This window comes from Diceros bicornis, chromosome 8 (genome assembly GCF_020826845.1).
Source record: "Diceros bicornis minor isolate mBicDic1 chromosome 8, mDicBic1.mat.cur, whole genome shotgun sequence".
NCBI lineage: Eukaryota > Metazoa > Chordata > Mammalia > Perissodactyla > Rhinocerotidae > Diceros > Diceros bicornis.
In genome coordinates, this window is record NC_080747.1 from 20,838,033 (window position 1) to 20,860,849 (window position 22,817).

Below are 22,817 nucleotides of genomic sequence, written 5' to 3' on the forward strand. Positions count from 1 at the left end.
CATCCTACTCATTTATATATTGTCTCTGGCAGAAATGAGTAGTTGCAACAGAAACTATGAGCAAAGCCTAAAATATTTACTATCCGGCTCTTGACAGAAAAAAAATTGCCAACTCCTGGCGTAGACTACTGGCACTTGTCAAATCGACCACCTCAAGTGCTATGACCATCAAAACATCTTAGATCCTTTCTGGAGAAAGAGGATGTACAAAAATACACTCCAAGAAGCCAACCTACGGCATGGTCTACTCCCCCTGGATGCAGATCTGCATCATATACCATCACCGTGACTTATACCCTTTTATTCGCGGTCTTCCAAACAAGTCTGGAAACAAACCATCAACTGGTCCAATGTAACACGTTATGTTTTTTTGGCAGATGTGAGCTACTGATTCCTTTGTCCAATGAGTCAATAAGATTTTGGAGCCTGCAAAAGTATGGGCTGGAGTTAGTGCCCCTCATTCCAGTCCTCAATCCGGGGTAGGGCAGAGTCTTCAAACATTACCTGCTGTTGGTTACCTGGGAGCACTGGGCTAGCAAGGCTCACATGATGGTGTCCAGCAGCAGGAACATAGCTAGGGACAGAGCTTGCTTCTGTATATCATAGACCCTGCTTGCTCATTATTGATAGAAGCCCTTGACTTACTGCCCCCACTCAATTTGATTCAATCCCCTCTAATATCTCCGGACTCCACATCTTCACATGGTCTTGAAACAGAGACAAGATGCCTATGTTTCTGCTACACATTTTTGCAAAATCACAATCTGTCCAGAGCCAAGTCTACCCTTCCCCTACCAGTCCTCCTACCCATGAAAAGCTTTTCATGCACAGATGTAGGATTGTTCCTGCACTCAGCTTGAGAACACAGTTGGGAAATGTGAATTGGAGAGTGCGAGAAAGCTTTTCTCTCCATTCGATTATGCTCATCCTCCGAAGGCCAGCAAATAAACCAGCCACAGGTGCAGACACTTTATAAAACTGTTCAGGAAGCCCTGGTAAACAGGGCCATAACCATTTCCACCCGTTTCTCTCTCGTACCTGATCTCCTTGCAGTGTGTGCTGGTCAAGGGGTGTCTTGGTGGCAATGTTGCTGTAGTAGGCGTAGGACAGCTCCCAGTCCAGGGGGTAGTTATCAATACCCTGGTAGTGTTTGTACCCAAGATTCATTGAAGACAGCCTCTCACTGCCCTGGCCTCCAACCAAACTATACAACATGCCCTGTTAGAAAGAAATGGACAGAGTGTTCACAAGATTGTAGAAAAGGGTCATAAAATCCTAACATCGAAAGGTCACCTGGCCCCATCCCTATATATGAGCCTAGACATTTCAGAATTATGCCTTTAAAAAATTGTTAGAAAAGAAGCCACAACAGCTTTCTAATGGTTTGCAAATTCCCAGCTGTCTTTCTTAACGTCGAATAGCTTAAAATTCCTTGACTTTTGCCCTTTTCTCAGTGAAAACAGGGGTCTTTTCCTGACTTCTGTCATAGCATCTCTTTGTGTATCTGCCAACTGTTGTAAGGCTCCCTGGTCTGCTTCAGCTACATCATCCATGGCCAGATGATCTGAATAGTGGGCTATGGCCCAACCTCATGCTCTCAGAATGTTAGTTGGGGAAGGGTCTTTAGAGATTGACTGGTCCAACAACCTCATTTCAAAGTTGATGAAATAGAGACCCAGAGAGTTGAAGTCACGTGTCCTTGGCCAATCAGCCACTTTGTGGCAGAGACAGGGCTAGAATCTTCTACACTATGCCACCTTTGTGAGGATTGCCTCAGGGACTCAGGAAAGCAGGCCCTCAATCATGAGCTTCGATTAGCCAGAGACATGCACAAAGATGTCACTTAAAAGGACCATGGAACCACCTGGGCAGGTCTAAACAGTTAGTCCTTCAAACTCAGGATGAACAATCATGTGTGCAAATTTGAAAATTAAAAGTGATCAGGGACCATTTAGTGGTACTTATAAAAATGTGATTCCAAATGTTAGGCAAGTTGCATAATAAATTTGGATTCAAAACCACACACGAAACCGTCTGGTACGGCTTTCATTTTGATGGTAGAAGGTTGGATGTGACAATACTTTGCTTAGAGGTCCAAATGACTTCACTTCACTAAAAATTCATATGGGATGACACTCTCACAGCCAGAGTAGTCACAAGAGTTGAGCAAGAAGCACTTGTTCTTGAAGGACTGGGATTCTGGTAAACTCTGCCCAAACTTCCTTAAACAGTATACCAATCCTGTCCCCAAGCCTGTGTCCAGAAAGGGATGAAGTGCCTTTTTTCACTCACTGAAAGAGGGAGATCCCATATTTAACACATCCCTAGGATGTTTTCCTTGAATGTAAAGATTTTAAAGGATTCCAGGGGGCATGAATATGTCCAGTTCCCCCTGGGGCTGAGCACATCACTCTGCAAATATACCGTAGGTGACTGATGTGCTTGGAAGCCCTGAAATACTCTACCTGCGGCTGATCCCGAGGTACATTTAATCCAGTTTCATAAAAGACTGCAAGGTAGTAGGATGCTTTATGGTATCCACAGCAGCTGGAATCCATCAAGAAGGGGATGACAGAGCTAATTCGGTGAAGACCGTCAACACTGGAGAGTCTCTTTACAGCCTTTTCAAATATCCTCCCACCGATTTCTAATACAGATTCATTCTGGTTCCTTGGCACTGTAAATAACACAATTCACAGCACACACAATTAATTACCATGGGATCGACGTGGCTTTAGAAAGAAGAGGGAAAAGCCAATTAAACCACCTGAGTTATTAATATGGTTGGTCCTGCAGTGCCTTGAAATATACCTCCTTCCGGGGAGGTAAATTAAACCCTTTGGGGATGCCATGGTGTCATTCTGTAAATAGCTTTTTCTTTGGCACTAAATGACAGCCTAGTATTCTGGGGGAAAATGAGGTGCCTTACAGAGCTGGGACAGCATGAGAGAGAGTAATTTACTCCATGTAACTCACCACCAAATCAGGACCACTGAAAATTCCAGGGAGACTTTTCCCCTCTAAGAGTCTCTAAAGAAGAATGTGTTTCATCTCAAAAATAGTTCCTAGGTGCTGCTCTAAAAAGTTGAGAAAAAGAACGTAATTTTTTTTGTGTGTGTGTGAGGAAGATCAGCCCTGAGCTAACATCCGATGCCAATCCCCCTGTTTTTGCTGAGGAAGATTGGCCCTGGGCTAAAATCTGTGCCCATCTTCTACTTTACATGGGACGCCGCCACAGCATGGCTTGACAAGCGGTGCGTCTGTGCACGCCCGGGATCCGAACCTGCGAACCCCAGGGTACCTAAGTGGAGTGCACGCACTTGACCGCTACACCACTGCGCCAGCCCCAAACAACCTAATTTTGAGATGCTTTCTTATTATCTCTTGCCTCCAGTTTTTCTCGTGGGTCTCTAAATACAATAAAAAGAATGAGTCAACTTTTATTGAGGGCTTACAAAATGCCAAATACTGGGTTAGGTGTCTTAACGCAAATCATGTCATGTAATCTGAACAATTTTATGAGATGAGTACTATTATTAGCATCCTCATTTTTCAAATGAGGAGATTGAAGTGCAGAGAAGTCAACTAACCTGTCTAAAGTTACAAAAGCTGGCAAGTGGCTGAGCCAAGCTTTGAATCCAGCTTTGCTGGTCATGAAAGCCAGAGTTCCTACTCACTCTGCTACACCCACCTCCTGATTAATAGGCAACCAGCTGTCTTAATAAGTACTTTAGCACCATGGGTAGAGACCTCTTTATGCAACTGCTTTAAGCTATACAATACTTTCTTTGACCTAATTCTCCCATAAATCTGATAAACATTTAAGCCCAAACTAGCAAACTATATGGCCCTATAATGTAAGTGTTACAATATTCTAAAGCCTGTCTACATTATTTATCTCTCTTGTTTATTAATTCAGGCAATGAATGTTTACTTCCTATTCTGTGCATCTATTAGATGTTATGTTACAAAAGACCATATAGGATTGCACAGATATTATTTACGTTTAAAGAGATATGGTCATCTTATTGATGACTAAAATATTATCTGCCTAAAAATTATGTCCAACATTTTTCTTTTATTTTCTTCATTCCATTCAAAGTTAAAATGTCACTAACAACTTTCAGGAGGCAATAAGAGACTCACTCCATCAGTACTCTATTAAGGAATGAACAGAGATGAGTTCCCACTGTGGGAAAACTCAAATGGGAAGGTTTGGGATTGGATTTATTTAAAGGCAATCCTCTTGCAGAGCCCACGCTAAAAATAGAGACCAGTGGGATCCACGAATGGAACTGTGAAATTTGAGGCATTGGTTATGAGCTGGTGCCAGTCTCTTCAGGTACACAGGCGAGCTGGCTGCCCCTGAGAGGGGGACACATACCTTCACTTGCCGAGCTGAGGGAAAGAAGCCCACCCACCACCTCCACTCAGTGCTAAGGCAGTCTCATCTCCTGGCTCCTGGAACCCCTCACCCCAGCACTCTCTGAGTTTCCGGGAGGCAGCCACTAGGCCTGCTTTTACTCTCTGGATCTCAAGTGGTAAGTGCTGAAAATTCACCTTACTGAACAAATGAAATTTGCTCTTCTTCCTGTATTTTTTTAATCCCTAAAGAAATAGCTGCTTCTTATAAAAAAAGAAATCAAACGATGCAGCTTTGTATAAAATAAAAACAGAAATCTCCTCTCTCCCAATCCTTCTTAAACAGTGAAGGTAAACACTGTTAAAAGCTTGGTGTGTAGACTTCCACACTTTCCCTTTGCACAGACAATAATTCATATATACATCTATCCACATACATACATACACTTTCCTTTCCAAAAAGTTCCTATAAATTCTGACCTTCAACTTTCTCTTTTAAATTAAGCACATAACATGCGTATCTGTCCATGGCTTTCAGAAGCTCATTCTTTCTAAAGCTTCAATAGTATTGCATTTTAAAGCAGTGCCATTTTTCCAACCAGTTCTCTATTTTTAGGCTCTTGGGTTGCTTCCAGTGGTTTCGCTATAACCAACAACACGGCAATGAACATCCTTGAACATCTCCCTCTGCTCATCTGTTGGGATGTATTGAATAATAACACCCTTTTCCACCAGGAGCCTGGGGATCTCATTTTGGGTTTTCCCTTTGTCTAGTTGAGAGGAGAATTCTGTCCTGCTCAACCATTAGACAGGATAAGAATCTTCTCCACTGGATTCAGTATGCACTGCAGTGCTCAGGCGGAGTTGCAAAATAAATCCTACTTCCACTTATTTATATATTTACTTTTAAATATGTACTCATCCCAGATGCCCCTCTGTGCACATTCTGAGCAAAGCAACATTAACATTTTGTTAACGATTGATCCCTGCCTCACTTGCTCTGCCAAACCCCTAACTAAGATGATGAGTTTTGCCTGAGTACCCACGGACACTGGCTTTGTGGGCTCAGAGAGAAGAGACTCCAAACCAAACGAAGCTCTAAATGAAACACTTGCCCTGCTGACCCCCTAGCACAGAACCCCAGAAATCGTTAGCGAGAGTGCCCAGTCTCCAGCTGGGATTGCTGGAGAACAAGGAGAAAAGAGGAATCCTTCAGAAAGTTCAAATCCTTAGCACAAAACAACTTTGTGGACGGAATGGAGGAGGCAGGTTGAGAAGGCTTCGTTATTTCTTTCACATATCAGAATTCTTAACTCCCCGCAAATATTACCAATCAGTATTTTCTCTGCAAAAGAATCTAAACAATTTTATGCACTAGTGAATATAATAAAAAATAATTTTAAAATAAAACTGCTCATGTTGCACATTCTTTAAAGTTCGAATTCTAACTGTAGCACAAAATCAAAGCCACAGTGTCACTGGTGATATTGTAAAACTGGCAATTTTAAAATTAGCTTAGTGACACTGTTAATTTCACCCATCTGGCTTCACATATGCATTTTTTTCTAGTCGATTTGTAACTAAAAAAACATGCCTTGTTTATGGAGATTAATGGTGTAATGAAAAAACAAACAAAATAGAAGGAGGCATTTTCCCATTTTCTTGCTTCCTGTACCAGAAGCTCAGGAAATGAAAGGCACCGCCACCATTAATTAATCCTTACTACTTTCCAAGCAGCACAGCATTGTTTATTTTGCCCTTTTTTCTTTTTTCCAGCAATACCATAAGGTCGCCATTTGTGCATTCATCATTAAAAGAGGCAAAAAGCAAAAAATGAGAAGGTAGCCGCTTGCTGAAGGATCTGGAGTCGGCATCTGATTGAGAATTAGGAGAAAGGCCAACTCATTCCTTGTGAGAGCAACGGGGACATTAATAGGAAAGTCATCTTTAGTTTCAAGCTTCCAAAAGGTATAAAGCATCCAAAGTAGAAGTTTAAAAGGGAAAAAACAGTGAAAGGAGAAATGTTATTTAACCAGAAAAGGAAGATTTGCAAGTTTGCTAGTTTAAAAAAACACAGCACATTCCTCATTTGCATTCTGATTTGGTGAGCCCCACTGGGTTCCCCAGACCTAAGGAGATGGTTTATTTCTCTCTCAAAAGTAAACTATTTGTACTTTTCTGTATTGTGCAAAATTTCTGGTTTTATAAAGTTAATTTCTCTCCCTCCCACCCTCCCTCCTTTCCCCTCTCTCTCTCTCTACCCCTTTCTCTCTCTCTCTCCCCTCCTTCTCTCTCTTCCCCCCTTTCTCCCTCTCTACCCCCTTCTCTCTTCCCCCCCTTTCTCTCTCTCTCTCCCTTTCTCTCTCTCTCTCCCCCTCTTCTCTCTTTCCCCCCCTTTCTCTCTCTCTCTCCCTTTCTCTCTCTCTCTCCCCCTCTTCTCTCTTCCCCCCCTTTCTCTCTCTCTACCCCCTTCTCTCTTTCCCCCCCTTTCTCTCTCTCTACTCCCTTCTCTCTCTTCCCCCCTTTCTCTCTCTCTCCCCCTTTCTCTCCCTCTCTTCCTTTCTCTCCTTCTCTCCCTTTCTCTCTCTCTCCCTTTCTCTCTCTCTCTCCCTTTCTCTCTCTCTCTCCCCCTTTCTCTCTCTCTTCCCTCCTTTGTCTCTCTCTCTCTCCCCCTCTTTCTCTCTCTCTCTCTCCCCCCTTCTCTCTCTCTCTCCCTTTCTCTCTCTCTCTCCCCCTTTCTCTCTCTCTCTTTCCTCCTTTGCCTCTCTCTCTCTCTCTCTCTCTCCCCCTTTCTCTCTCTCTCCTTTCAGGACTGTCATCAGGAAATCTCTGAGCAGAAAAAGTATAGCCCTTTCTTTGTTTTCTTCTTTGTGCTTCTGTGTATTTTTTAAAAACTATAATGTATGCTTTCTTAAATAAAAAAATAAAGATGATGGTTCTTCAATTGAACAACCATGAAAACACCTCTTAAAGGACACAGCATCCTGGTGTTGTCAAGTAACATCATTGTATTTCTACTATCTCCATGCTCAGCATTTTAGCGTCTCCACATAAACACTGCAATTGTTGGCAAAAATAAGATGAGTTAAAAACAAACTAGAGTGACGCGAATGTGGCCAGCAGCCTGTTGGCATACTGCGTGGGGGCACCGCTTCCTCTGCACTCAGCACTCCAAAGCCTGGGGCAGGAGTCAGGTCGTGGCCCTGAAGGAACAGCGCAGATGGCGTCAGCCCTGGGAGGCGAGCCCAGCTTCAGACCCGGGCTCCTCCGGAGAACCATGTGCTGACAGACCTCGGACTTCCTGTAGCCACAGTCACCGACTCCTGTGGGCTCAGAGGTACCTGGTCCAGGATGACAGGAAGGAAGGGAGTGAACAGTTCTGGCCTGCGGGCAGATGTCCCGAGAGAGATGTGGGCCAGCTCACCTGTCTCACTCACCTGTGCCTCCCTGCCCTCGAGTCCCACCGGCGCCTGAGCCTTTGTGCCCTTCCCCTCTCCCTCCTTCCACAACCAGCTCCCTGGCCTTGAGCTCCACCCGCCGCCGGCATTCTGGCATTCCTGCAGCCGCTTACCAGCCCAGGCCCCACCACCTCTCTTCCCGGGATGCCAGAGCCCTGTTCAAAGGGTTTTTGAGTTCAAAGCGTTCTATTTTGACAAGGAAAGTGTGACAGGAGAGTAAAAGAAATAGCCAGCACACTGCTTAAATAATGAAAAAGTGTGCATACTAAGATACTACCATCCCAGCATTAGAAGAAGCCCAAATGCTAATAGGGTGATTCCTATGCTCTGACAGGAGACTTTTCCCTGGAGAATTGGAGGTTCCCCAGGAAACAACATAGAGGTTGACCAATCAGAATGGTCCCCCTGAAGTCCTGAGCAGCCACCACCCAGAGGCTGGACAGTGGTGAACTTCGGGCAAGAGCAGCACGGGAGAATTCCCACGCCAGGCAAGGAAATCAGGATGCAGAGCAGCGGCTCTGGAACGCCGGGAGGCAGGAAGGGGATTCTGCCACATCTCTACGCACTGCAGCTGGGTGCTTGGAGGAGCGCTGCCATCTTTAATTCAAAGGCACGCCGACTCCTGGAGGCAAGGAATGAGTCCTGTCATACTTCAGGATGGGAACCACCACTGGGGACAGCTGCATTTTACACCAGGTTAGCGCATCAGCTGTCAACTTTTAAGAAGCCTCCCTCCTCCGCAGCCCCTGGCTCTTCACAGAGAGTGTAGGGGCTGGGCTATGCTTTTCATTATGGTCACCCCAGGGCCCAGCACAATGCTCAGAGGTACCCAATACACAGGTGCCAAATTGGGTTTGCATGTACCTTGGGCTGTCTTACATCTGGCACCTGTATACTTCAGCAACTGGATTACAGATATATGACAGCAAGAACCATGAGGACTATGTTACAGGAATGACTGTGCATAGACTAGGGAGGATTCTGTCTACTTTTATTGACAGTGGAGAGCTGGAAAACAGCATCCTGACAGACCTGGGAAACAGAACTAGGTTTGCAGTGGTGTTTTCAGAACCAAGACAGCAGCTCCTGAGAGGCAACAGGCTAAGGAAGCATGTGAGAAATGAGAAAAATGTAGAGAGAAGGCGAATAAGCCCACAGAACTTGCACAGTCTGGATTGGTGTCACGGCTTGGTTAGCAGTGACCTTGAACTTGTGTCTCCTGGAAGTCAAGTTCCTCATTCCTTCACTGATTCACTGACCCAACAAAGGCACTTTTAGTATTTACAATGAGATCACTCACTTCTTTGGAGTGCATTCAGTTACTCAACAAATATTTATTGAGGGTCTTCAAAGAAAACCTAGAGGCTGTTCCTGTCTTTGAAGACCTCTAAGCTCCACTGTGGAATTAGACAGGCAAATCAACCATTATAATGCAGTAAGGCAGATACTGTAAAGGGGACACCCACAAAATGGCAGGGAGAGCATGGGAGAAGGAGCCGTTGGCCTGGGGAAGATGACGGGAGGAGGCAGTATTTGATTAGCGACTTGAAGGCTGTTTGCAGGGCAGGCAAGCTGAGGACCGTGGGTGGGTGAGGCATGTTCTTTGAGGGGAATGCTGCAGAAATATGCTGTACAGGGTCATAGGGAAGAATGGTCGATTCCCTAAGCAGCTAACGCATGCCCAGTACTATCGCAGGCACTGCAGAGAACTGGAGGTATAAGTGGGATACTTATACTTCTGACACTACCCTCAACAAGCTTGCAATTGAGCGAGCGGTAGAGACACATAGAGGATCAAATAGCTGTAACTCAACGCAGAGTGTGATGAGCTCTTTTCAGGTGACCCTGTCCCACATATCCATATGGCACCTTTCTGTCCAGGAAGCCCTTTCATAGACATATGTCACTTTACGAGAGCACTGCAGTCTTCATTCCTACTAAACAGACTTTCTCCACTATATATATTACACCTCAAGGTGATTCCTCAAAAAATTAAACATAGAATTACCATATGACCCAGCAATCCCATCTCTGAGTATATAGCCAAAAGAATTGAAAGATGAATCTCAAAGAGATATTTGCACACCCATGTTCACAGCAGGACTATTCACATTAGTCAAGAGGTGAAAGCAACTTAAGCGTCCGTCAACAGATGAATGGATAAAGAAAATCTGGTATGTACATACAATGGAATATTATGCAGCCTTAAAAAGGAAGGAGATGCTGACACATGCTACAACATGGGTGAACCTTGAGGAGTTTATACTAAGTGAAATAAGCCAGTCACAAAAAGACCAATACTATATGATTCCACTTATATGAGGTATCTAGAGTTGTCAAGTTCATAGAGACAGAAGTAGAATAGTGGTCGCCAGTGCCTGGAGGGAGAGGGAAGGGGGAGTTGTTGTTTAATGGGTACAGAGTTTCAGTTCCGCAAGATGAGAAAGTTCTAGAGATCTGTTGTGCAACAATGTGAATGTACTTAACACTACTGAAGAGTACACTTAAAAATGGTTAGGATGGACAATTTTAGGTTATATGTATTTTACCACAAAAAAATTTTTTTTAAATTATAGTTCTTAAAAAGTGAGAGTGTAAATATTTGGCGAGTCTCTTTTGTGATAGGAAAATATAGCTCAATCTTTTGGGAACAACCGGAAGGTGGTGACCTCTTCTGACCACACTAGGCCAGGATGCAGAAGACACTCCATTAGATGCTTCCTAGTGGTTGCTGATGAACCTGAAGCTCCCAACTCTCCACTCCCTGCAGTGTTCTCATTGCTCCTTTGAAGTGTGCTGTTGGAGCAGATGATCCACCTAAAATCATGCAGCGAAGGGAAAAACACATTCAAGTCTGAAACGTGCAGTGGAGCAGCCTGGGAGCAGAGTCAGCCGTATACGTGCAGAGATGCCAAGAAAAATGATGACTCTGTCTCAAAGAACCACACATCACAGGCCATTGTCTCACGCTGTCTTATTTTTTCAAAATGCCAGGGGAAAATAATTCCACAAATTAATTCCCTCTGTAGGAACTATGGGAGCTGACGTTTTTCTTTATATTTGCCTAAATAACTCTCGCGCAAAACACAGCTCCATTTTTGTTTCATCCTGGCTCAAAGGGGGCACTTAGTCAATACTTGTTTAGTGAATGCGTAAATGGAAGGTTGTGATATGAGCAATTCACACAAATTCCTTATCTTTGTTACCACACCTATTCAGTTCCTATAGCACGAATTACAAGCATCAAACATCTGATCCTTGAGTCCGTTCTTGTAACTTATCTCAGACATGAAAAATGTAATACGATCAAGATGTTCTAATAAAGTCTACTAGTCAACAGGACCAGACAGCTCAGGGCAGTGGCAAAAAAACGTAGTTCCTATCAACTAGAGTTGTCCAAAGCCAGCTAGACACTTCCAGCGAGATGAACTTGGAAGGAAGGTTACGTGAGGAACCAGGAATAGATATACAGTCACATCAATCTTACTATTATTCTTTTTACAGGAGACCAGAGTAAAGATATGTAAAAAATATAAACTTACTTTTTGACCCTCAATTTACGAAATCAAATTTTCTGCATTTCTCTCAGTCTTGTTAGAAACAACGTTTCTTGTTAGAAACACGTTACACAACGTGTAACACCAATCTCTCTCCAGGGTTCGAGGGAGGACACTACGATGGCCCCAAGCCAGGGCTGTGTGCCAGGGAGAGAGATGAATTTTAATGAGAAGTGTATGCCCTACCTCTGCAGAAGGCTCCCCAGTCCTTATGGACGGAGCAATGTAACCTAGAAAAAATAGGGGCTGAAGGCAGAACGGGGGCTTGAGGTGGGTTCTGGAGATTCGCCTACCCTTCCTGCTCTTCCTCACACCTGCTCCTAGGCCCCAGGAAATGGCAGAGAGAGGAGGCAAGCAGGTGGCTGTGTGCCCAAAGGAGGCAGAGGCCATGGCGCAGGTATGGCCCCTTGGGGTTTGCTCCGTGGCATTGTTCTAAGCAGACCTAGCACAGAAGGATCCAACTGGCTGGTTCGGCACCAGCAGTGGGCCCTAAAGCGGCAAACCTAGCTTTGGGTCCCCTCTCGCACCAAGGATGGGGTCCCCAGAAAGCCTAACAGAGTTCAGCAGAACATGTGTGCTGCAACATAACAGCTCCTTAAAACAGGAAGTCTTACGGTTCAGGAGCTCATGATTTGGGTTTTTCATTAAATTCCATTTCCAGGCCTCCACGGAGAATAAAACAATTCTAAATTCTTATAAACAAACCTTCTGAGCTGTAAAAATAACATGAAAACATCCTCATTGAGAGTATTTACTTAAAAAAGAATGTCTTGTGAAAATGATTCACTCCAATTCCCAGTCAGCAAAACTACATTTAAATATGATCAGAAATCTCATAAAATGAATTTTGATATGGATATGGTCTTAGCCCATTTAGCCTACACAATCCAACATGCATCGCCCTCTCCTGTTCGCCTGTCTTGGGGGCAGCGGCTCCACCACCTCCCAGACGACCAATGACAACCTGGGATTTGTCCCTGCCCGATATTAATAGCCATAACACTTTTATAGCAGTGGTTCTCAACCAGGGGCGATCCAGCCTCCTTGGGGACATCTGGCAATGTCTGAGGACATTTTTAATTGTCACAACTCAAGAGGGGAGTCGTGGGAGGGGAGAGAGTGCTACTGGTCTTTAGTGGGTAGTGTTTAGCCAAAAGTAGAGCTAAACATCCTACAATGCACAGGACAGACCCCTCCCAACAAAGAATTCTCCAGGCCGAAACATCGAAAGTGCCGAGGTTGAGAAACACTACTTACAAAGAGCCTACAATGTACTGATACTAAGTATTTTACATATATCTATTCATTGAACCTGACACTAGGAGAGAGGTACCATTATCATCCCCATTTTGCAGACGAGGAAACTGAGGCTCAGAGAAATGAAGTAACTTGCCCAACTCACACAGCTAGTAAGTGCTAAGTTAAAATCGGACCCAGGCCACCTGGGTCCAGAGGCTCTGCTGTCACATGACTCCACATGGCCTCCCTTGTCTGAATCCAGGCAGCCACAGAGCCCTTCAGAGCCAACCTCTTCACATTCTTCGGTTCCATCTCCATCAGTCTGTTCCATTCAGGCCGGCATCCTCTCCTCCTGGATCACAAAATGGACTCCCTGCTTCCAGCTCCACACCCGTCTAGTTCACCTTCCCCAGCCTCCCCCTGCTGCCAGAATACATCTGATCACACCCCTCCCTCCTGCAGAAACCTTCAACAGGTCCCCGTTACCTACAAGGTAAAGCCAAAACTCTCCAGGATGGTGTCTGAGCTCTAGTCGGAATCATCCCTTTCCAGCCCATCTCCTTCCTCTCAAACCCCTCGCATGTCATGAAAACACTGTGCTGTTCCCACCTCTCTGCCTCTACTCTGCCTGCAATGCCCACCTCCACCTTGTTTATCTGGCAAACACCTAGTGACCTCTCAAGAATCAGTCCTAGGGTCCCCTTCTCCAGGAAGCCTTCTCTGAACACCCCAGCCCTTCAGGCAGAACTGACTACTCCCTTCTTTTACCATTTCCTTCCACAGCCTTTATTAAAATGCATTACCATTTTTCTTTGCTTTCAAGTCTGTCTCTCAAGGGCAGGGACCTTGTGCTATTTTACTTATCTCTGAAGTCTAGCCAAGTAACTGAGCAGTCACTCAGCAAGTATGAAACGAAGGAAAGATGAAATGTCCTATGTGGTTTGAATTCTTTCAGTACGGGGGAGGGGGTCACTATCTGAAAAGGAAATCTACCCCTTTGCACACTGCCCTTCTTAGGAAGTTCTTACATGAAGCAGAAGTCAGTTTCTGCAATGCCTTAACTCAATTCCTTGTGTGCCCAGGAATACCACAGGTTGCCTCTAACCACTAAGAGAGTTATCATCGCCCCCCTTAGAATCCCCCTCCCCAAGCTGAACATCTCCAGCTTTTCTCCTCCTCCTCACAGACATGGTTTCAAGATTCCCCGTGGCCCTATGTGTATACTTAATTAACAAGCACACCCAAGTCTCGATGGGAAGCTGGCCACGCTTGGGGAGTAGACACAGACTCCTGAGATGCTGCTTAAAGTGGACTTCAAATCAGGGGTCTCAAGTTCAAGTGCCCAAGGGCGCAGGCAGCTGAGGTCCATGAATGAAGGAGGCAGGAGGTGCTGAAATAGAGAGGAGAGGCTGTGGGTGGACAGAGCGTGCCTGTGTCAACCACTCACCTCCGGGATCGCTGCCATGCCGGATGGAGGCCCAGCACTGCCACATCTTTGCATTTTTCGAGAAAAGCTAGAAATGTGCATTTTTACACAAGTTTTTTGATATTGGTACCAACTGCATTTGGGGGCCAGCTCTGGCTGTAGGCTGTTCATTTGTGGTGTTGGCTTTAAATAAAGAATTGCTCGAGCGATTCCTAAATTGAAGTTTTTGTATTTAGCATTGGAAATGCACACAGATATATTGAAAGTTGTGGACTTATAAGGGTAGAATTTAAACCTGAAATTAAGCTGGAAGAGTAGGGTTAAAAATAACTTGGAGGCATAAATCACCAAAGAAGGCAAGGGAAACAGAGGAAAAACAGGAGCCTTCCTAACTAGCACCTGAAGGTGAAGCAAAGACGCAATTACCGGTCAACAAATCCATCTCCAGCAAGGCCTGGAACAAGCTGGGGTGATTGTCTTTCAGCTTCCTCTCCCAGGGGAAGGCTCTGCACGTCGAGGGGCTCCCGTACTTGCGCTTCAGGTCCAGGTAGGAGTTCTGGAGGTCACCTGAAGGAAAGGGAAGCACAAGATGCCACTCCCCTTAGGAGAGGGAAAGTGTCACCTCTTTAAATCCCTGCTCCCTAGGAGGAACTGGAAAGAAGAGGTGAGAATTAACGTTACTGGATGTTGGTTTGAGTGGATTATGGATGTGAAATCAGCTACGATGCCTTTGCCTCGAGGTCACAAATTCAAAGCCAAGTCCAAGGGAAATGTGCCAAAGTTGCTGATGGCTGTTGAATCATTCTACACAATGAGCAGCTGGCCTTGGACTTGGCCCCAGGAGGCCAATATCTAGGCCATTTTGTTGGCACTGTGAGTTGAGGAGCAAAGCCTCAGGACCCCAGTAGGAAGGCAGTAGAAGATATTCAGAAAATCTTCCCAGTGCCACCAACAGATCAGCATGCAAGGCTCGCCTTCTAACTCTGTGTATCTCTCTTGAAATTACATCAGTTATCAAAATCAGTTTCTTTCCTGTTTAGCATATTACTATTCCCATATATCTTCCCTCTCTTCTGACACATAGTATTTTCTGGATGATTCAGCGGTGAGAGCAGCAGCTGGGGACCAATAGAGCCTATTCTTAAATTGAATTGCACAAGTTCTGCCTTTCCACACTTACTTGTCACCATCTCTAACCACTGCCTGGGACTGTTTTATGTGAACCCTATTGGACTGGGGTATGTTCGAGATGCACCCATCCTCCACGGCCTGGAATGGGCAGTTCAGCTCTGGAGACAGCAAGATACGTGGGCAGGACCGAAATACTCTATTTACTTTTGCTGATGGCAAAGGCCTCACAGGAGTTTCTCTTCCAGAAGGAACATATGTGACTAACTCTAGTGCCACTATATCAAGCAAGAATATCTATAGCACAGAGAAATTAAGTGCTAGATCCAAGCTGGAACATTGGAAGATAAGACAAGACCAAGTTTCATAACCAATAAACATTCCATATGAGTGAAAGGATGTGCGTGCAAATGTGAGCAGGATGAAAGCAGTCTATCTGAATTTCATTCCCTCTGCTAAAAATTACCAACATCTTCTAGAATGAGTCAATTTCAAGGATTTAAAAAATAAAAACGAGCCCCAAACAAAGTCATTGTTCAACATTTCTGAAAGCTAGTATTCAGATATTAATGGTCCAATACAAAAGAGTATCGATGGGGAAACATTTCTAATGATCAATTTATTTTCCAGTTCATTTTTATTTTCTTAGACTGGCCTCAGATCCATTATGAATGGGAATAATGCAATGCGAGACTCAAAACACTCTCATTTGTATCTTAAACTAAATTATGTGTGGTCAAAGCCACGAGGCAGGTTTGGCTTCTTGTTGGACTCCAGGTGGAGTGCACACTTTCACTTGGATCCATCTGTGGAGGGCTCAAAGTCACAATTGTCCCCATCGGTCAAGTCATATATGTTCTATTTTAACCCCATTAGAAAGAAGCCAAATGCATTTTGAGACAAATGCACCGAGCTAAAAATTGCTCTCCTGAAGCTCCATACTTACATGCTTCTTGCCTCCCGCCCCCTTGCTGTACAGTGGATGCATACACAGACACTATTTCTTGAACTTCCGCACATCTTTCATAATATAACTTGATTTGTTCAGCAAGTTGCTTCTCAAGGAGAGGATTAAAAATCTACATGAAGGCAAGAAAGTCGAATGAACAACAATTGTCATCAAACACCCATCAATCCCTGTGGGGCTGTGTTCGGGTCGATTTCCTTCTTCCATTGACATAACCAGGTGGCCTGTTTGTACACAGATCATCTGCTCTGGATTCGAAAAGGAACGGTGTTACTAGTAATTCAAGGACAGGCTGGCTCTGGCCACTTCCCTCCAGCTCTTTCCGTGGCATCTTTTCCTCTGCAGAGCTTCTTAAATGTCAAGATTTTCCAGAGACCAGGCCTCCACCCCCCTCCTTCCCCTCACTGCATCCTGTCCCCAGAATATCACAGTCATCTCCCCTCCAGTTCCCAAGGGACGCCAAGTCTACCCGTGCTCCGCCTGCTGCCTGGGGGCCTCCTCCCTTCTTCCTCTGCTTGGCAGGCTCCTACTCAACCTCCAAGAGCCAGATCCCAGGTCACTGCTTCAGCCCATCCCGCCCTCAATTGTGTGCCGATATGCAGGTTGTGACCCATTGGAGGGTCATGAAATTATTTCAGTGGGTTGTATCCAGCAGTGATTCTTTTTTTTTTTTTTTATAAAGCAGAACACAAAACATCAGAGTGCATTGAACATAGCAAGGATATGTATTCTTAGTAAAATTTTGGTTTCAGCTTTGTGTTATATATGTACATACATATGTGTGTGTACGTATATAGGTTTGTATATGTATATGTGTATATATATGCATATGTATGTACTGTTCACGATTAAATAAATTTCTTATTGTGGACCAACTTCAAAAAAAGTTTGTTAAGCTACCACCTTAATTCATCTTGGCAAATAATAAGTATTTGCTGCATAAACGAATAAATGAATTTCATTCCTTTCCTCTTCTTGGAGGTCTCTCAATAGGGGCTCTAAGGTGCACCCATGGGTAGTAGGGCTCCCTGCTTTTCCTAATTGACTTTGTCTAATCTGCTTTGCCCAGAACAAACCCCACAGGGTCACAGGAATGAGAGAATGTTCCTCATTCGAGTATCTGGTGATCTCCTTACCAGATGACTGCTGCGAAGGCCCCCTCGTGGGGAGACTCCCTCCCCCCACACCACCCTGCTGGAGCTGGCATGGAGAGTGGACAGTTTCATTTGTGGGTGGGTTTTGGAAGCGAGAACACGGTGCAGTAGGCTCAGTTCTGAACACAAAGCCCTCTGCGATCCCTGCAGCCGCAGCCCACTCCCCCAGTGTGAGTGGAAGGCCTGTGCTTCTGAGGAGAGCAGCAAATGGAACCAAGATTCTTATTTTCTAGAGCATCTTCTCTTCTGATATCCTAAATAATAGCATATAAAAGAAGCTTTACCAAATAACTAAGATTCTCTCCTTTCATTAGTTCAATCACTGGATAGGCAACAGCCTGATAAAAATCTACTCTATAATTAAGCTAGTGGTTATTAAAACAGAGGAAGTAAATGGGTTCCATTTTATGAGTACTAAATGAACCAAACGTTAACAGAAATCTATTATCGCATTTGCTGGGGGAAAAGCCTCAATATTAATTATGTTTGATGACAGAGCCCATGTGAGGTCCGGCTTGGAGAAATCTTTTGTTTACACTGGGTTCCATGCCCCTGCACCACACGTCCATCCCCCACGAGCACCCAAAAACGTCTCCTGGATCCCCTGGGCTCACCTGTGCAGGGGGCAGAGTGCGGAGGCGATAGTACTTCAGGGGTCCAAAAAACCCTTCAATGCCAGCCACGTACCTGCTCCCTCCAATAATGAAGTACCCAGAGGTGTCATTATAATAGAAATCCTCCCGGAAGCTAGAGAAGAACAAAGGATTAAGGGAGCTCTGAGTTTGAACCAGATTTTTTAAAAAGAGACTCTTTCATTAACCCTCCCCTGACTTAAGACCCCAAATTTAAGGGGCCGCCTGGTGGTGTAGTGGTTAAGTTCGCAGGTTCCGCTTCGGCAGCCCAGGGTTCACAGGTGCAGATCTCGGGCGTGGACCTACATACCACTCATCAAGCCATGCTGTGGTGGCGTCCCACACACACAAAGGAGGAAGATTGGCACAGATGTTAGCTCAGGGACAACCTTCCTCCCAAGAGAAAAAAAATCCACCCAGATTTCCGCACTTAACCTCTCTGAGACTGAGTTTTCTCCTTAGTAAATTAGTTCCTCACTTGGATTGTTAAAAGGATTAAGTGAAATCTAAGGACACACAGCGTCTAGCAGAGTGCCTGGCTCGCCATAAATACTCAAAACGTGCTGGCTGTTGATGAATGGACAGAAGGTGGCTGTGGAGGAAAACTAATAACGTATCTTATTAGATAAGAACTAAGGTAAAATTCAGAGTTAGGAGGAGGAGACCACTGCAAGGTCAAACAGCTTGGCCAAAGAGCAGAGGTCAGCACAGGTGATGCGCTGGAAGGCCACTTTGTCCTGAAAGACTTGAAGGCTCAGGAAGGAAAGTGGAGGAAAAACATGGGTTGGCATGAATAAAATGCACAAAGTTGTTCCTCGCAGCACTGTTGACATTCACCAAAGACGGGAAACCCCAGGTGTCTGTCAATGAGGACCAGCCCACACCCATCCAACGGGCCTGGATGTCAGCTTTTTCACTGTACAGCTTTAAAAAGGGAAAAAAGGGCTCTGTGTACTGACCTGGAGAGATCTCCAAAATACATTGTTAAGTGAAAAAAAAAAAATAAAAGTGCAGAACAAAGAGTATACTTTTTATCCCAGAAAGAAGAGAACAGATTTTTTTTTTTTCGGTAAATTGCATTAAAAAAGTATATACAAGAAGTATATACGAGAAACTAATAAAGGTATTTCCCCATGGCGTGGGGGTTAGGGGGTGGAGTGGATGGAGGCAGAGCTGGAAGCAAGACATCTAACTGTATATCTTTTCATATAGTTTTGATGTTTTAAACCATGTGCATTTATTACCTATTTAAAAATTAAAATAGGAGTGGGTGGACACGGTGTGATCAGAGCATATGTGAACAGCAAGGGGGGTCAAGACAGGCATTGAGTGAGAAGCAGACAAAGAGGAAAGAGCCAGGGAGCGCAGAGGGCAGATGGCAGCAGAAGGAAAAAGAACAAAATGTCAGGCAAGCTTCCAGGAGCCCAGCGAGCCACGAGAGCGATAGGCCACGGTGACGCCAACGGGCACAGAGCAAGCTACTGGCGGCTGGATCAGAAAGCCAGGCAAGCTGGGGTTATCCCAGGAGAGGAGATGGACTGGCTGTCAGCAAGGAACCCGACCCTAGCAGGTGCACCTGGCTGGAGAGGAAGACAAAAGATGGAGAAATGAACGCTCTCTGACAACATCAACTGACGGCAGCAAGCACGAACACTTAGAAATCAGCTTACACGAAAGAAACCAAAATGGACAAGAGGTGCTTCATCTCCAGATATGATTCTTTTCAGAATATCATGCTTGAAGGGCCATGAGAAGAGGGCCCTTTTTTTCTCTTTTCTTCAGGTTGGACCACAAAGCTATTATCTCCAAGAGCTGTGAATTGATTCTGTTTTTCAAGACCTTAGAAAGACCTGAACATTTCAACCACCCTCATGAGATAATACCTGACATTTGGTGGGCATGAAGCAGTGCTTCTGCAGTAGAAGCTCTCTTAACAGAACTCTGCTTAACCAACCCATCAGCTCACCTGATGGCCAATCCCTACAGACACTGGATGCTTGCCGGCTGGAGGCTACTCGCTGGAGACCTAGTCTCCTCACTTTCTAAATGGAGATAATAATAGTACCGACCTACAGGGTTGTTGCGAGGATTAAATGAACTAATATTTAAACACAGCATTTAGAACAGTGCCTGGCACACAGTAAGCATCATAAGTGTTAACTATGGTTACTATTATTAACTTAACCCACTGTAGGACTTCTGCTGCCATCTCTTGAGTTGCATGCTTAGTAAGAGTAAGACGTGTTTGTTCCCAAACCTGTTAGTACCAATTGTACGGTCATTGTAATCATACAATTTAATTAGATATTATGTTATCCAATAAAATAAGAATGGGGAAGAAGGAGTCGTTCCTTCTATAAAAATTAAGTTGAATATTTTGGGTAAACTCAGTAAAGAACGGTTACTAAAAAATCTGTTGTGGAATTAGGACAACTGTAAAGGGTTGGAAAAAGAAATTGAAGAAATCTAGAAGGATTCTGATAGTGTCACCAATGTCTTTGTTTTCTTTTCATTTGGAAGAAACTGGGTGCCGTTTATTCAAGAAAGACCACAGGGAACTCCAATCAGTAGATTCGGAAGCAAAGGAAAGGCCCTATCTGGAAAGACGGGCAAATGAATGTACATTTCTATTTTTTTAATTAAAATAAAATGTTTACGGTAAGTATCTTTTTTTATGGATCATTGCTTTAATTGAATTTTTCAACTAATCAATAAAGTACTTGGTCCCTATGGTACTGGATTGCAATTTTTTGGTTTTTAATCATTATTATAATACAACCAAATAGGAGCTCTCTCCAGCTTGGTCTCCATCCACATGGGTGCCTCCACATTTTTCTTTTCTAAAATCCTCAGTGGCTGCACAAAGATTGCAAGAGATTCCTTGAACTGTGCATTGTTTGATGGTCATCAATTTCGCTGACACAGAAGCTGAACTAGACTCTTCCAAAGCCCAGGCCAGTCACTTTCGAAAACCTCAGATACACTGACAAACTATCTTTACTCTCATCTGGACATAGGAGAGTGCCCTGGTTTATTACCGCAGAGCCCCGGCAGCTAGGAAGAATTGCCGGCGTTCTTAAGCAGGCCTCACTCAGAAAGGGAAACAGCTCCAGCTCCATGGGTCTTTAGTAGGGGAACTTAGAGACTCAAATTAGCTGCCACCTTCACCTCTCAGAGTAATTCTCATCTTCGACGTCACTTCCCCAGGACCTGCTCTAAATTCTGACCCCCGTTATCCTCTCAAGCCACTTTATTCATTTCCTTCCCAGCATTCACCACCATTTGCAATTTTAAACTTATTTGTGAATTTCTTTGTTTAAGATCTGTTTCCCCCACTAGATTTTCTAGCTCCACGAAGGCAGGGACCGACTGTATTCTTTTTGTTCATCATTTTATTCCCAGAGTCTGGCACTCTGTCTGGCACGTGGCAGATGTCTTGGGTGAGTGAATATACACTGGATGGGTGAATGAATGAATGAATGAATCCAACACGACACAGGTCTGCAGTTGTGACCTGTCACTGAGTGGTACTAACAGCCTTTCATTTGTGTGTAGCACTGTGTTTCTGAGTACTTAATGACTGATCTTCCCACCTCACTTTTGTTTGATAACAGCTGTCATTATGTTTACATTACAAGGACAAATAAAAAGGAAGGTTAAGAGGCTTTCCTTGGAACACCGATAACCATCTGAAATATTCGATGTTTAGTTCCCTGGCTTGGCCCACTCTGAAAGTGGCATTCCAAATATCTAACCACAGGAATCTCTGGCGGGCCTAGAGTTAACTCTTCAGTTGTTCTATTGATGGGGAAGGTTCCAGGAGGACGAGAAGTGCAGCTGAGGTGGTGGTGAGGGACACTCTCGGGTCTGGGGACTGCCTGTGTTACCAGGTGAGGAATCATGTCAGTGCTTTCACTGGGATGCTGAACTGGTCTGTCCCTGAAAATCAGGCCTGATCTTTGGAATCTTATATGACTACACCGATTTTGTCTTTTCTTAACATTTTGATATTTTGTTCATCACAGATTCTTTACATTAATTTCGATTTTTAAAAATCTTTTATCTAAATGTAATTTACGATGATTACTGTTACGAGTTGAATTGTGTCCCATATGTTGAAGTCTGAACCCCCAGTACCTCATAATGTGATCTTATTCGGAAGCAGAGTCATTGCAGATGTAATTAGTTAAGACGAGGCCATACTGGAATGGGGGGGCCCTTAATCCAACATGACTGGTATCCTTATAATCAGGGGAAATTTGGACAAAGACAGACACTCACACGGGGAGAACACCATGTGAAGGTTGGAGTTACGCTGCCACAAGCCAGAGGACTCTCAGAAGCTGGGGAGAGGCCTAGAACAGATCCTTCCGTGGAGCCTTCAGAGGGAACATGGCCCTGATGACACCTTGCTCTCAGCCTCTAGCCTCTAGAACTATGAGGCAATAAATTTTGTTGTTTCAGCCACTCAGTTTGTGGTACTCTGTTTGGCAGTGCTAGGAAACTAATATAATTACTGAGTTTATTCGGTACGTCCTTAAACTTTATGCGGAAGGCATATGCCTCTCCCGCCCCATCCTGGTCCCAGCCCCGGATCAGACCATGATTTCTCATCTACAGTTCACTCCTGTCAGCATCCAGATGCCTTGGATTTAGGAGGAAAGGAAGCCCTTATATAGAAAATGAAAAAGAGCCTATGAAATTCAACCAGTTGTCAATAATGTCCTGGGGTTGGAGGTGGGTGTCAGGGGAGAAAGGGGAAGGTATTATTTTACATTTCACATCCTGAAACGCAAAGCCTTAATTGCGGGGCCTTCTTCACAGAAAAGAGATTTCCAAAGGAGCCACACATCATCTGTTTCTCCAGAGAGAACTCTCAGGCCTTTCCTATTCT

General features: G+C 44.4%; 1 protein-coding gene across 2 annotated transcripts in view; it reads right to left on the reverse strand.

Annotated features, from left to right (window-relative positions):
- SEL1L3 (SEL1L family member 3) overlaps positions 1–22,817 on the reverse strand; it is a 97,923-nt gene that overhangs the window by 44,489 nt on the left and 30,617 nt on the right. For both annotated transcript variants that reach the window (XM_058546834.1, XM_058546833.1), the window contains exons 7-11: positions 17,906–18,038; positions 16,117–16,249; positions 14,469–14,609; positions 2,466–2,677; positions 1,039–1,218 (exon numbers count right to left, since the gene is read on the reverse strand). In XM_058546834.1, coding sequence (XP_058402817.1) covers positions 1,039–1,218; positions 2,466–2,677; positions 14,469–14,609; positions 16,117–16,249; positions 17,906–18,038 — 799 coding nt within the window. The remainder of the gene's footprint in view (positions 1–1,038; positions 1,219–2,465; positions 2,678–14,468; positions 14,610–16,116; positions 16,250–17,905; positions 18,039–22,817) is intronic.